The sequence below is a fragment of the Talpa europaea genome (genome assembly GCF_964194135.1).
Source record: "Talpa europaea genome assembly, chromosome: 7".
NCBI lineage: Eukaryota > Metazoa > Chordata > Mammalia > Eulipotyphla > Talpidae > Talpa > Talpa europaea.
The window spans coordinates 109,046,099-109,062,303 of NC_140074.1; the positions used below are offsets into that span (position 1 = coordinate 109,046,099).

The window sequence follows — 16,205 nt, forward strand, 5'->3', positions numbered from 1 at the left end:
TAAAATTGACATAAAAAATGATGGTAGAGACAAATTCTAAGATGTAAGCTTAAGCTTTTAAATGAGTGGTTGAAGTGAATGAAGTAAAAGATCACTTAAAGAAGTCAAGGGACTTCAAAGCGAGGTCCTTGGTGAATCACCTCTTTCTATTATCTCAAAAAATATAAGAGTAATCACTCGATGTAGTAACAAATCAGTATATTGGGATATAAAAAGCACTTCTATTTATATTTTTCATAAATTCCTATGAACTTTTAACTTTGTATTTATTATGGCACATTACAAGTTAGAATAGTAGTGTGTGTGTATATTTTTTTTAAATGCCTGGTTGCATTTGATTTCCATATGATATGCTGATATTTGTTTAGAATAGTCATTTTTGCTACCTGAGCAATCTAGTTTTATTTTCAGCAGTCAAATAATATCTTATAAAGATCCATGTGTTCCCAACATATAAAACAGACAAAAATTTAACTGTTACAAGGGAGAAAAGGAGTGGCAGAAATAAACACAATTTCAAAATAAAGAACTAGGCCAAACATCTCATTTTATATATGAAAGAACTAAAGCCCAGAGAGGTCGGGTAGCTTGCCCAAAATTTACACAGTGACAGGCAAATTTAAACCAAGTTTAGTAATGTTGCTATTCTTCCATTTAATTCACAAGGAAAGAGGTGCTAGGAAGCACTTTATTAAGATACCTGTAGAGAAGTTCTGATGTAAATCCAAAAATAATTCCAGAAAGGCCTACTTCCTTCAGATTTGAAGAGTCTGATGAAAAACATTAAGTGCTAAAAATTATTTTTTAGGTATTTCTTAGATTTAGATAGCTCATTTCTTCTAGATGGTTTAAAGATATCATCTACAACTTTGCAATTCCAACTTTATACATTTATTATTTACTTATTCTATTATAATGTAGCTCCATGAAAACAAGGATTTTCTTTAACTCAAGATAAAGCTCTAGTACCTAGAACAGTGCCTGGCCCATAGAAAGCTATTCAATAAATAGTTGTTGAATAAATTGATAAATTAAAAAATGCATTGTAGAAATAATATGTAAGATCCCTCTACCTTCAAAATTCAACTTTAGTCTAAAAATTTACATAAATTAGCAATGTCCTTTCTTAACATATTTATCTATAATCCAATCTTCTTTCCAATCAATCCATCTCAAAAGTACCTTATTTGTTTTAGTCTTCAATTGCCGAAAAATTTGTTTCATTTACCATTTTGCTCACCATAGTCAATTAAAAGTCCTGAAACTGATGTTTTGACAAGGCTCACATTTGTTTCACATTTACATTTTCACCAACACACTTTAACACTATATTCTACAGGTATAAATACATGCTAATTTTATTTATAAAGATGTGGAAAAATATTAAACACATATCCTAGAGCAAGATCTCATTCTCCAGGAAAGAAAAGAGAAATTGAACACTTTCATTAAGATGCAGAAATTGTCCTGTTTACCTCCTACAAAAGATTATCCTACTTATAAAAGATTCTGATATAACCTATCCCACCTATCCCAGTGTACCTCATAAGGTACTAGGATAGCTTAACAACAGAGGGAGGAGAAAATCAGCATGGAAGCAGAAGGATGCTCCAAAGTACACCAAGAAATCAGAGCACTGAGGAAACACCATTCGACAGTCTTAATGGAACAATGCTCCTAAGACAGATGTATATGACATATTATATGCTAAGGTCCACTACCTCTTAAAATTTCTTGTCCCAAATTCTTCCAAATAGATCCCAAGGCAGAAATAAATCAAAGATAGAGATAGAGATGGAGAAGGAGTGAGGGAGAGGTAGGAGAAAAACTTGGCTGACTCAACTCTGACTCGAGAACATGCATGTAAATGCAGGTTAACTTGAAGCAATAAACAAATACTGTTAATCAAAGGGGCAGAATAAAGGGTACAAAACTGCTCAGCTCAAACTCTACTCCATTACTGAAGTTATTTGTTGAGTCAAAAATATCTTGAGAACTCTCACTAACACAAGTGAAAATCAAGCTCTTTACATAGAGAAAAGGCCAACGATAATGAATACATGTAGTGAAAAAGAAGCTAAGAAACATGGACGGTACAAGCCAACACAGTAAGCAGAAAAACCATGAAATGAACATACATTATATTAAAAAATATACCACAAGGGAATTTCCCTAAATTAAAAAAATTGGACTTGCAGAACAAAAAGAACATCAGAAAAGTTCTTATTCTAGTTTGTGGTGGTGGTTACCCAAGTATGTACATTTTGTCAAAACTCAGTGAACTGTATACTTAAAACAGGTACATTATAATTAAATTATATGTCATAAAGTTGATTTTTACAAGAGCACATCAAATTCCAGGAAATTTTAACACTCCCAACACCAAAAAATATTCTAATTAAAATACTGAACTTTGAGGATAATAATAGAAAATTTTAGGCAATCAGACAGGAAAAAAAACAAATCACTTACAAGGAAGGGGAAAAAAATCAGGCTGGCCTCAGACTTCTCCGCAGCAATATTCAATGCCAGAAGACAACTGGACAACGTCTACCAAGTTCTAAGGAAAAGAAAGTATGACCCAAGAACATAAAACCCAGCCAAGATGTAGTTCAAGTATAAAGGCAAAAGCCAGACATTCTCAAACATGGAAGAGAAAATAGCACAAGAATCCTACTTTAAAAAAAGTTAAAATCCAATCAATCTAAGTAATTTAGGAATGGAAAACCAAAATGTAATCTAGGAATGGGAAAAACCATGGTAAAAGGATTGATGGAGAACACTGAATTTATCTGAACAATGTAAAAAATAACAACAACAAAAAAAAAAAAACACAGAAGGGAAGGATTAGAAGAGTAAAAGTACTTAATGTCCTCAGATTAGATCTCTAATCAAATGTATTTATAAAGATATTAACTTCAGCTTCTTAATTATTTTTCATTGTTTTAAACCTAAAGCAATCTTTCATACAATATTATTTCATGTTGTAAAGATTCTACTTGAGGAGCAAAAATTCCTTGAGGTAACTTCAAGTAAAATTACTTTTTAAAATAAGTAGTATCATAATCTCACATTTTAAAAAGTATTTCTACTTTTTGGTTGATAGAAATACTAACCCACCCACCTACTTACTTATCACTCTTTATGTAAACATGCACCCCCACCACACACACAACACACACACACACACACAGGTAAGTAGTGCTTTTTCCAAATGTTAACAGATGATTATTTCTGGATGAAGAAATTTGAGGTGATTTCTTTACTTTTACCTTCACAATTTTATACACAGCTTAAATTATTTATAAATGAACTTTACCATTTTCCCTCAATTGAGGAATTTTTCTTAAAAGGAGCAAATATGCTGAGACACTAACTGTGTTAATTCCTACATAGTGAGAAGTTAAATTTTTTATACTTCTAAAATTTCTACAAAGAGCAGAAAAGAAAAACATAAAAGCATATATAACATAATTCCACTTTTTGTTAAAAAAGAAAACTAAACAAAAAAATATTTAAATGTGTAAAGAAAGAGTTCTGAACAAAATAACTCAAAATAATATCAAATAATATCTTAAAAAGATCCTGTTGGAACATCTGAGTAATTTTAATTATTTTTCTTACCTTATGGACTTTTTAAAAAGTATTATTTCTTTATAAGACTAAGGAGACATTTTCTCACTTGGGGAGACTCCACATAGAGAAAAAGTGTTCATGCGAAGCTTCCTAGTCTTATTCCCCCACATCTCCCCCCCCCCATCTTTAATGTTAACATTTAAGGAAAATACCATTGACAAAAATCAAAGTCTAGGTACTTGCCACACTGAGATAGTATCTGTGTTTTGCAAGTAGAAGGGAAGGAAAAAAACCTTTTTTGGGGTTTATGCTATTATCTAAATGAGCAGTTTTTCTTCTTTTAAAACACTGTACATTAATGTGAGTTCTTCTCCTTTTCTTCATTCATACTGAAAACTCATAAACTGTTATAGCCCTACTACTGGACAAATAACCAATCACCAAATGCAGATTGACCATGTTAACGCAATCATTTAGCCTCTATCATAAAGTTAAAAGTCCAATTATGCAAATATATATGTGTGGTGTGTATGTGTATACACACTATTTCTAGAGAAAGAAGCTGTCTTTCTCATTATCTTTTTAAAAGAATCTGAGATACTGCCACCCCAAAAAGGCTAAAAGAAAGCAATGAATTAGCTAATCACCATCAGTACTAAAATTGTCTGATTCCATGCAAATATTTGTCACTTATGAAGTAACATATATTTCAGTTCACAAATTTCTGTGGGGTTCTCCTTCCCCTAGATGCATGAGAAACTTGAAAAATCGCCATGCCATGAACAAGGAAGTCAGAAGATGAAAAAGTTTGAGAGAAACTGGAATAAAGTTCTAGACAAGCTTTTGATGAAGATATTAACAAACTTTTTAACACAAAGTATATGTCAAACTCAGTTTGACAAATATTTAATCAGGATTTCTTTGACACATAGTACTTGCCCTCAAGAAGTTTACAACCTCACAGATGGGGTGAGAAAACTGTAACACAGGGCAGAATGGGTTAAGTGCCCCAAGAGGTACAGCAAAGCACAACATAGTTCAAATGAAGAAGAGAATGAAGTCAATATTAAGGAGGGAAATCGGGTACGATTTTTATGTAGTAGTTTGCAAAATATCAGGATTTCAGTCAGCAGAGAGTAAGAGAAAAAAGAAGTTTAAGGAAATAAAAAAAAAAAAAAAACCAGAATCACAGAAAGAAGAAAGTGGAAAGATAAAAGTTCCCCTGTATTTGGAGTGACACAAACGGCAGAGTTAGAGGAGTTCAGTGCAGGGAGCAGATTCATGTAACCTTTAACCTTGGCATTAGAAGAGATATCTTGGCACTTCTCCACATCTGACACATGAGAACTTTTTGTCAATCAGGGAATGTTTAAGATGTCCCTTTAAAAACAGTCAACTACCCTCAGGGGTAGCCAGAAATAAAAACAATTAAAATATCCACTCAATGATTTTTTTATTTATTCACTAAATGTACAAATGGGTCATTTTGAGCCTTCTTCTTACAAGTCTTCAAGTAGGAAACCCTTTTTTCCCTCTTATTCCCAATGGAAGGTTTCTGTTCTTAATAATAGGAAGTAAAGGAAACATAATGCTGTCTCTCCCACTACCTAAAGTAACAATATTAAGCACTATATTGTATTGTATTAAGCAGCTTAAAAAGAAAGCCTCAGATCCCAAGAGCCTGCCACTCTCCCCCTATTTCATCCAAGTCCTCCTCACCATTACAAAGTACCTCATGAACGCCATCTGAAAGTCTCTTTACACTGTAACAAACTGCTGCAATATTATTATGTTCTTAATGGATTACAGTAGCTCACCCTTAAAGAGTCCTTAGAACTAGAAGGGAAACTAAGATGAATTAACAAAACCCTTCAGTAATGGCTCTACTCATACCAGTCTCACATCCTTACACACATATGCCAACACAGAAAATTAAGGTTGAAAGCAGGAAGGATAATAAATGTCAAGTTATTAAGTTGGCATTTAAATTCAGTTGGCAATAGGAAATGCTTGATGCTACCCATTAGGAGACTGACACAATCAGAGCGGTGTTTTTTGGGAAAACTCTGCTTATCACTGCAGATAGGATAAAAGAGCAAATCAAAGAATATAGGATATACATAAAATACAGGATACACAAAAAATATAAACAACTCAGGGAAGCAAATTGAGGATTCTCTTTTTTTTTTTTTTAAAGATTTATTTATTCATACAAGCACTGGGCACAGTCAGCAGCGCGGGAGGGTGAGAGGATTCACCAGAGCCAGAGCGGGGAGCAGAGCAGGCAGAAGGACCGAAGGACACTGCAGAGGGGAGCAGCGGGCGGCAGGAGAGGTCTGCGCGCCATGTGGGACCCTCCTCCGGGGGCCGGGGAGCAGCCGGGGATCGAACTGGCGCCGCAGCGGCCGCGGGCAGCTTCGCAACCCAGCGCTCAACCGATGCGCCACCGGGGAGGCCCGAGGATTCTAACTCTTAACAATGACATTTTTACTGTCTAACATGACAATGAAAAAAGGGAAAAGAATGAATGATCTGGGCAAGGCAAAAGTAAAAGAAAGCCTGTATCAGGTGCCACTAGTGTGGCATGAATGATCTAGGGTATGATGTACCGACTAAAAAGCCATGTGAGGAGACCCAGGAGGTCTACAGTGCAAGAGTGAGACTGAACTATAGACAGCTCTCAGGAGTCATCCATACAGAAGTGAGAGATGAGTCCTAGGCCAACCACTCTAAAACAGAATTCTAAGAAAACAGCAAATTAAAGATGAAACCTTAGCAAAGAGTCATTAAGAGGGAAACAAAATCTAGGGTGAGCAGCTTCAGACAGAGTCATCAGGAGCAGCAGATAATTAAATACATTCCAGACAACAGCATTTCAAGGATACTTATTAATATCACAAAATCAAAATATAAACTAATGAGGAAAAAAAGCCATGAGATTTAAAAAATAAAAGGAAACTAGCAGTCTTAAATAGTATAAAAACTGTATTTCAGGAATTTAAACAAGAAGAGTTAGCAGATAAAGAACACTATTTTCAACGTGGCAGTAGAAAAGAATGAAATTACTAATTCCTTGAGTAGGAAAAAAATATAAACATAGTTGGTAGTTATAAAAAAGTAAACATAATTGGTTTTATAGTTCAATATCAGTTACAAAGTAAATTATAAAAGTCAGTGGGTCATATCTCCAGTAAACAATGAAAATCTTAAACATCTAATAATGACCCTAAGGATTATTTACTCATAGTTTTGAATTGTTTGTGTCAATATAAGGATACAAACCACTTACTCAACAAAAATATGATATACATAAAATATAAAAACATTTAAATCTTTTTCACATTACATTAAATGCCAGTCCCACTAAGCTCCAACTAAGAAACTAAGGTTAATTCCCTTTGAGTTTTACAAGTTAAATTCCATAATAAAACAGCTTTACAAGACAAATTCTAAACTTCATTCAATCAAATTTACTATGAATAGCAGAAAAGAGTTTCCTTTTGTTCTTTGAATTGCCAAAAAAAGTGCAAATCTTAGAAAGTAGATAATGTGTGGCTATTTGAAAAAACACACCATATTTAGTCTCAGATATATCTGGATATATGATTTCTAGAAACTCTGTGCCGTGGCAAATTAGTTTGACTTACAGTACCACTATCAAGAAATTATAGTTCTTTTTGCAAAAAATTACCAACAATATTTTTGTTCTGCTGGGAAAATACACAGCCCACTCTTCTAATACTATAGGAGTTATTCAAGGCTCCTGAAAAAATGAATGTGAAAAACACCAAGAAAATATATCAGTTCTCTCAGAGGATGTTGACTCTTTTAATAGTGTTTCATGATCTGGGTGCTAGTTACAAAGGTGAGTTATTTGTGAAATTCATTGACCTAAACACATGATTTGGACAATTTTCTGTACACATGTGATTGACTAATAAAAAGTTACCTGTTGTCATAGATCCATAACATGGCAGTATTAACAAGCCATCTAGGGTGGTATCTTGAACATCATAATCATAGTCAACAGATTCTGCCATCTGGAAAAGTAACTCACAACTTTTTTCTATTTCAAACTGACCTAAAATGAGGGAGGAAAGAAACATCCACAACCAAACAGCAAAATTAATTTAAAAATGAAAAAAAAAGGCTTCTAAATTAAAATGAGTTTTACATAATTACATTACAGCTATTTTAAATCTGTGATTTGATCTAAAGGAAGTAAACACATGGGTTATACCAAATCTCAGTAATAAAATTCAAGATAGAAGAAACACCTGTTCCCAAATAATTTAAATCTTTAAGGGAATAAAAATGCATACCACCTTTAAGAATTTCATCTTGCTATATGAGAAAGATCCAGTAAAGTTAATCATTAACACAAAGGAAGTTAGTCTGGAAGATACTGCATTTCAGTATATTCCAAAATACTTAAGCATCTACAAAAAGGCAAAGAGATTGTTATAATGTCTCACTTGTGACATAAGTACAAGGCAGAGTAGGAGGTGAGCAATGAAATGACTCACTTCTGTTAGATGCTGCTACGTGAAGATCATGCTAGTTTAGGATATAACTATTTTTTTTAACTATTCTATTTTTGACCCCCAAAAAGACTTGTCTATGAGATGTGGATTTCACACCTTATGTACTGCCATCACACAGTATCATCCCACAACTCAAAGAAAGAAGCTGATAGAAATGTCTTTTGAAATAACGGAATTACTATTCAGATACAGGACTCTTTGTTAGGCTAACAGCTCTATATAAAATAAATTATTAAAAAAATTTATACTTTACCATCTATTATTTTTCAACTAATAGGTCATTATAGTTTACATGTTTACTAATGTGGCTAGCTTTTTTTAATAGCAATGAAACAATTATATCATATCTTATTTATGATATAATATCTGAAACTATAGATAATCATAAAAAACTAAGGCAACATGAGTAGAGTCCAGAATTCCTAACAGACATAAGTCTATTCTGGTGCCATGTACCCATTTTATAAATAACAAATATTTTTAAACCTGATACTGAATACTCACCAGTCAGAAAAACCAAGATATCTCCAGCCATTTCATTTAAGTGGATATCCATGGTCACTTTCACAATCTAAAGCAAGAAAGACAGCATAATATTCTAGTGGAAATATAGCTCCCTCCTTTCCCTGCCAACCACCACACCCCGTTCTATAGAAAATCAAATTTATTTTTAATAGTAGTAGTATCTATTATCAAACTGCCAAACCAACTGGAATCATAAACATAAAAAAGACATAAAAAGAATGTCAAGTAATACCGCCTGAATATATGCAGTATTTTCTCTGTCTCGTGGGCCAATCAAATTGCAGAATTTTTCTCTGACTGGATAAAGTCTTCCAGGTATATCAAATATTGGACAATTTCCAAAGAAAGCAGAAAGCTTGGCTAATTCCATAGTTGCTGACATCACCACGACCTTTAAATGTTCCTTCCTGTTGGGAGACTTTTCCTGAAATAACTTCTTTAATAAACCAAATAAGATGTCCTGAAAGAAAAGTAAATTTTAATAAGTCACAAGTGTACCTAACAATCAACTTACATTAAATATTTTACTATCTTAGCAAAGATTATAGATTAAAATATAAGTGAAAAGAGGCAATTATCTATACTGTAAAAAGCTACTCCAAAGAATTAAACTGTCTAATTAAAAACCAATATATTAAAATACTGTATCACTTCTTGGCCATCTGGCTAAGATCAATTGTAAAATACTTACTGTAGTTAGAGTTCTCTCATGGGCTTCATCCAAAATGATAACACTGAATTTGGTAAGATTTGGATCTCCCAGAATATGTTTCAATAAACATCCATCAGTCATGTATTTGATTGCTGTTTCCTAATGTTTGAAAAAGCAGGGTTTATGAACTTAAAATAGCACAGAATTTCAACTCTGTGAGCTTTATTTTCCCCCAAAATGTATAAACCATTAAATGATCAAACTAATCTGACTATATAAAAGAGTAGATAAAGTAGTCTAACAAGGATGTTAAAATAAGAAACCTGTGACCTATACAGAAACAGAGATAAGAAACCGATAAGATGGATGTTCTGGGATAAAAGTAACAATAATACATAATAGTGGCCTCCCTGGTGGCACAAGGGGTTAAGCACCGCACAAGGAAGCAATCCGCAGCCACTGTAGCATGAGTTGATCCCCGGGCCAGCCACAGAGAAACCCACATGGCAAGGCAGACCTCTCCTGGCTCACACATTGCTCCCCTCAGCAGTGTATTTCAGTCAGTCTGATCTGCTCCCCACTCTTTCTCTGGTGAATCCTCTCACCACCCCCCCCCCCACTTCTGGCCTGTACCACCCAGCTCCTGTATGCATAAATAAATAAATCTTTAAAAAAAATTGAGTGGTCAACTAATATAATGGTTTCAAGTGAGCAATGGGCAAATGTATAGTGACAAAGTAGAAGAGATGTTACATGGGACTGCAGGAAGGAGGGAAAGAGGGGATACTGTTTAACAGTTTCTGTTTGGAATGATGAAAAAACCTATGAAAGCAGTGGTGATAGCTACATAAACACTGTGAATGTATTTACTGCCAAAGAACTGTACACTTAAATGTGGTTAAAATGGTATATGTTATTTATATTTTACTAATTTTTTTTTTAAAGAATACAAATGTTACACATCAAGGAATCAACACAGCTTAAAAAAGAGCATCATTGTCACATAAGAACTGAGGAGGGAAAAAAAAAATGTCTTCTACTTTCCATCACTATGCATTTGCACATTGTAAGTATCTCATGTAAGTGGAATCATACAACATTTTGTCCTTTTATTTCATGTAAAATCTACTTTATTTCACTTAGTATAATGTTTTAAGATTCATCCATGTTGTATGTTTGTATTTTTGAAGTGAGTGGGTTAGACACTTCAGTGTTAAAGTATTAACAATAGGCAACAAAATTAATTCTAATCTGAGGCTTCATTTCTTTAAAATATAAAGGAAATTTCAAGTTTAAAATCTTTCAGAACTTTCTCTACTCTTCATGTAAGTTCACGTGAATGAATACCAGCAAATACCTTAGAACTGCAATCATCAAAACGAACTTGGTATCCTACTTTGGATCCCAAAGTGCATTTCATTTCTTCAGCCACCCTCTGAGCAACTGATATAGCAGCTACTTTTCGTGGTTGAGTCACACCAATCATACCAAATTGCGAAAACCCTATCAAAACCAGAGATGAAAACACAATAATGTTAACAATTTTTCCTTCATATTAGGCCTAAATTGTTTCTGGTCAATGAGTACAAAAGTTCAAAAGTTTCCAGGAGAAAACTCTGCAAATTAACAATATAACTTCTTATATTTGTACCTTGTAGATTTCAGTATTAATTAAAAGAAAGAATACATGCCAATAGTCATTCAAACGTAAATATTTTAAGTAGGTTGGTTTTCCCAATTTTAATCTAAAGATTTACTCCCTAAAACTACTGCAAGAATTTTTAATCTCCAGTAATCCATAAAATTCCACATAATTCCTAAAATAGATTACCTTTGCCACAAAAGTAAAATTGGATTTAAATATACCACCTTGAATGGAGTCTACTATTATTTTTCACCATTTTAGTATCTTTAAAAGGAAGATGGACATTACAATAGATAGCATTTTTCATTTACTAGTTACATATAAAATATTCTTATATGTGGTTTCTTAGATTTGATGCACATATTAATTTAATATAGGCTGAGACATTTTTGTTATTTTATATGAATAACATCCAATATAATGTTGCTCTGTACCAACTTTATGATAGAAAGCTTACTGTACAGGAAGGAATGGCACTTTAAGAGTAATTTTATAGCTTTCCTGATATTTTTAGAGTCAGGGAATAAATATTTACCTGATAATGCTCTGAAGAAAGAACCAAGAAATACTGTCAGTGACAGATATGAATATATCCCTTCCCCCTGAAAATTATTTCAATAACCAATGGTTAACAGTCTACAGCAAAACAATCTCAGGGCAAAGAATAATCAGCTAAATTTTTATTTGGATTATTGTAATTTTTTTTTTTTTTTTTTTTTTTTTTTTGGTGGGACCCTTGCCAGCCGCTGGGGAATGAACCGGCTCTGCAGAGGTTGCAGGCAGCCTCGCGGCCCAGAGCTCAACCGCTGCACCACCAGGGGAGGCCCTGGATTATTGTAATTTAAAATGGAAAAACTGCCATTTCAATCTGAGTAAGACCATAAAGAAATACAGAAGATGTAGGGAGGCTGTGCAAAGAGAAGAAATGAGACTGTAAAACAAATGGGTAGTCATTTATGCAATACAGAAGTCCTATTAATCTTCAAGAGGGAAAAAGAAAAACAGAAAGGAAAAAAAAAAACCTTTAAGAAGATACTTTTTAAATACTCCCAAAATTACCTGCTTCATATAGATATTTTGGGAGTTGAGTTGTTTTACCACTTCCTGTATTTCCAGTAACAATAAGGAATGAATTGTCCCTCACAGCTTGAATGAGTTTTTTTCTTTGTTTTTGAATAGGAAACGTTGGAGTAGTTCCTCCCTCCTGTGATGTGCATCCTTTCTCTTCTGTAATAACAGAAAAACAATTTTACAATTAAAAGACCTGTAAGGTTCTCTGTGACTCAATTTCCCAGAACCGAAAAGAGAAAAACAATAAAATTTTAGGGCTGAAAGGGCTCAATCCACAAATTCTCATTAAATCACCTATACTCTATTTGGAAGACCAGACAACTTTTTAGTGAAAATTAACAACTTGGGCATTTGCTAAGCACTTGACAAAGCCGGCCTACCATAAGGCAATGTATATGCAAGAATACCTACAAAGAAGTAAAAAACCCAAATTTATTAAACAATAGACCAAAAACTGGAACCCAGCGGAAAATTCTCAGCTAAATTAAAAGCCACCTGTGTTTGCTTCTGATTCATGGTTCAAGTTAGGTCCCTGTTCATAGTGACTGATATCCCAGAAGGCCAAGTGGTGGGTAACCATGGAAACTGGCTCCCTTCATACCGTACCCAAAGGCAGGCTGCCTGCCCGACGAAGGGGGGGTTGGGGGGGGGGATAGATGGGTAGAGAACAAAGGCTTTATGAGCCTGTTTAAGAGCAGTGCGCGTCTTGGCGTTGGGGTTCACTTTTTTGTCCCCCAGCAGGTTTCTCACCTAACTTGGGTCTGGGACCGCCCCCCTCTAGACCAAAGTGCTCATTGGACGCAAAGTTCGCCTCTGGCTTGGAGGGAGAAGAGAATTCTGAGACCTCCTTCCCACTCTTCTCTGGCCACAGAGAACGGACTTTTATCCCCCCAAAGCCCCCCACAGGGTAACTCCCAAGGGCCTCCGTGGCGTCCGGCGGACCGCACCTCTATCAGCGATGGAAACAGCCGAGGGCCGCTCTTCCTGGAGGTCTCTTGACCGTTCTCCCTCCTCCTGCCGCCTTGGCGCCCTGCCCGCGACGGCGGGAAACCGGGACATAGACCTGGCCCGGAGCGGAGGTGAGCACGTCCACCGATCTAGGGAGATGGGAGGGGAAAGGCGAAGACGCGCCCTGATGACGTTGAGGTGTTTACTTCCGCGCGTGCGACCCAAAGCGAGGGGAGGGGGGGTATTCGATGACGTGGCGCGCGGCGGCGAGAAAGTGCCCCCATCACCGATACCTGTCAGGCTTTAAGCCAAGGGCCACCCACGAAGGTTTCCCAGCATCTGCCATTAATCGCCGCCCCTGGGACGAAGAGGGCATCCCCAAGACCCCTTAGAGACCCTCCTTTTTCTCCTCGTGCACACAACCAGTCGACACCTCTTGTCAATGCTACCCTAGTTCACCGCAAGTTTATTCTGCATGCACACACTTAATGTGGTGTGAACATTTGTGAAGAACTGTAGCCGTCCTAAAGTGCGGAGTTTCACAACACGTACTCACATTGTTCATCCTCAAATGACCTGTTCAAGGCATATATTTACTGAATTGTAGAGCCCAACTTCAAGATTTGTAGAGTCCAGAACTAGGTTTCCCCAACCTGCCCTTTCCTTCATAGAACCCTACTTTTTATTTCCATACACCTTTTCTTTCTGTTTCTTCCACTCAGAACCCAGCAAAGTAATTCAAAGTGGGCCTTCGTATTTGTTGAATTTGCTGGATGAATGAATGAATGAAGCTCGTTTTTAATGGATGTGGATTCTTAGGAAAGATCAATAGCTGAAAAGTTAAAACATGTAGAAAATCAGGTGGGCGAGTTTTTCAGTAAAGGTGGGAGAGGTAGATCTTCCTGTTATAGAATCTTCCAATTTTGTAAATAGAGCCCATTGTAAAAAAAATCAATTTAAAGAAATTGCTTCTTGGACTTTTCTATAAGAGTTCTTGCTGTTAAAATGAAATAAGACTTAACTGGGCCTCCCTGGTGGCGCAGCCGATGGAGCGCAGGGCTGTGAAGCTGTCCGCGGCCTCTGCAGCGCGGGTTCATTCCTGGCCAGCGGGAGAGATAACCACATGACGCAGCTGACCGCTCCTATCTCGCCCGCTGCTCCCGTTAGCAGTGTATTTCAGTTGGTCTGCCTGTTCTGTTCCCCACTCTGTCTCTGGTGAAACTTCTCAGCCTTCCGCTCATCTGGCCTGTACCCGGGTTCTTGTATGCATGAATAAATAAATCTTAAAACAACAACACTTAATTGCCAAAGAAGACAACTCATTTATCACATTCATCATCATCTCCTATCTGACCAAGCTTCCAAAGATGTAATTGGACCCCAGGATTTTTGTGCTCCTTCTTTTAAAAGATACTTATGCTACCTCCTTTTAAATCAGTATGTTAGGGCCTCCCCGGTGGCGCAGCAGGTTGAGCGCCGCCCCACGCTATGAAGCAGTTAGCAGCCTCTGCAGGGCGGATTCCATCCCCACTGGCGAGAATTCCGCATGGCGAAGCAGACCTCTCCTGCTACTCCTGCTGCTCCCCTCAGCAGTGTCTTTGGTCAGTCTGCCTGTTCTGCTCCCCGCTCTGTTTCTGGTGAATCCTCTCACCCTCCAGGGCCTCTGGCTGTACCCCAGTTCTTGTATAAAAAATAAGTAAATCTTAAAAAAAAAATAAGTATGTTAAATGGTTAACATCACCTTAAAATGGAAATTTATCAGATTTTGAATGACACCAAATAAAGTGCAATTTTCTAACAATTTTGTATCTCTAAAACTGGGTGCAGCAACAGAAATAGAGCTGGTAATAGGAGAACATCCCAGATTTCTCTCCTCCCTTAAGCGAAAGTCTCAGCCTTATGTTACAGAGTTATCTCTGTAAGACGGGAAGGAGCACTGCAGAGCATTTGAACAATGAACCATTTTCTTCAACCCCACTTACATGCTGTTGCCTTGGATTACAAGTATGTCATAAACTGGACTTCCCGAGATGGGAATCTACTCGAAATTTGGGGTGGAGCTGAGTGGCCGCTATATAACACAGAAAGCAGGTGAGGCTGCCTCTCTTTCTTCTGTGGCCCAACTTGCACTCTAATACTTCTGGAAAGGAGATTTGGAGGAGACACGTGGAGGAGAGACATGTAGAGACACTTGAAAGAGACAGGTGAGAGAGAAACATGTGGGAAAGCTGTCCATGGCAGAGACAATGAAAATCATTATATTGATTTATACTTTGATTTTGAGCTTTTTGTCTTTACTTCTATCCTAAGTGTCTGGGAAATGCCTAACCTTTTTTTTGTGGTCCCCTGCCAGAAGGTATCTTAGACTTGTGGCAAGCTTTTGGGCCTTAGCATCCAAACTTCAGGGAAACCCCGTTTGAGCATTTGTTCATGAGGGGGAATGGGTGACTTGGGAGGTTTTATTGGGAAAATAAAATTAGGGATATCTCTTTCCGCTCTATGCACACTAATTCTATTAAAATCTGTCACACTAAGAGTCAGCTTCTTTTGCTTTTGTGTGACTGAAGCCCTTTTAGAACATGTAACCATAACAGTTTGGGGTCCCTGGGTGCCCCTCAGTTGAATGCTAACACTTCTGGATTGTATTAGAAATTAAAAATATTACAAATCACAAAAAAACAAACCAAAGCCAAAGGGAAAAAAAAAAACATTTTCAATGCAGGCAAACTTGTTAAGTATAGGGTAAGGTATTTCATTATAGGTCAGTTAAATAAGTGACATAAAGTCACTTCTTGAGAAAATGAGCAGAATCATTTTAGACCAATTATAATTACTATTTATTAAATGCTTAGTAGCAAATGTATGTAATTTTTTCACTTATTCCTCATCAAAAACCCAGAGAAGTAGGCTGTTATTATCCTTAATTTTCACATGTAAGAATCAAGAATCGCATACTTCCCCAAGGATTCAATGCTACCCTAAAAATCCCTGTACTATAAAAGGAGATAGGATTATCAAATCTTGATACCTAATATCTTCCCATGTTTATAAATCAACTACTATAGAACTATGAATATTATCTAATGAAAGTCTCTAGAATAAAATATGCATGTTAAGAATGAAGAAAAACAAAGGTGAAAAGTTCATATGTTTAATATTGTTGATTTTAAAACTAAAAGCATTTAAAACATATTACCATTAATAATTATGTGCACCTGGCTTTTCCAAATGAAAGATAGACATT

General features: G+C 36.1%; 1 protein-coding gene across 1 annotated transcript in view; it reads right to left on the reverse strand.

The window, feature by feature from the left end:
* Positions 1 to 13,072, reverse strand: part of DHX40 (DEAH-box helicase 40) — a gene marked incomplete at both ends in the record, with an annotated part of 36,741 nt that extends 23,669 nt beyond the window's left edge. The window contains 7 exons of the mRNA XM_084237952.1: positions 7,526 to 7,657; positions 8,625 to 8,691; positions 8,878 to 9,105; positions 9,337 to 9,456; positions 10,655 to 10,800; positions 12,002 to 12,169; positions 12,961 to 13,072. Coding sequence (XP_084094078.1) covers positions 7,526 to 7,657; positions 8,625 to 8,691; positions 8,878 to 9,105; positions 9,337 to 9,456; positions 10,655 to 10,800; positions 12,002 to 12,169; positions 12,961 to 13,072 — 973 coding nt within the window. The remainder of the gene's footprint in view (positions 1 to 7,525; positions 7,658 to 8,624; positions 8,692 to 8,877; positions 9,106 to 9,336; positions 9,457 to 10,654; positions 10,801 to 12,001; positions 12,170 to 12,960) is intronic.
* Between the last annotated feature and the right edge of the window lie 3,133 nt (positions 13,073 to 16,205).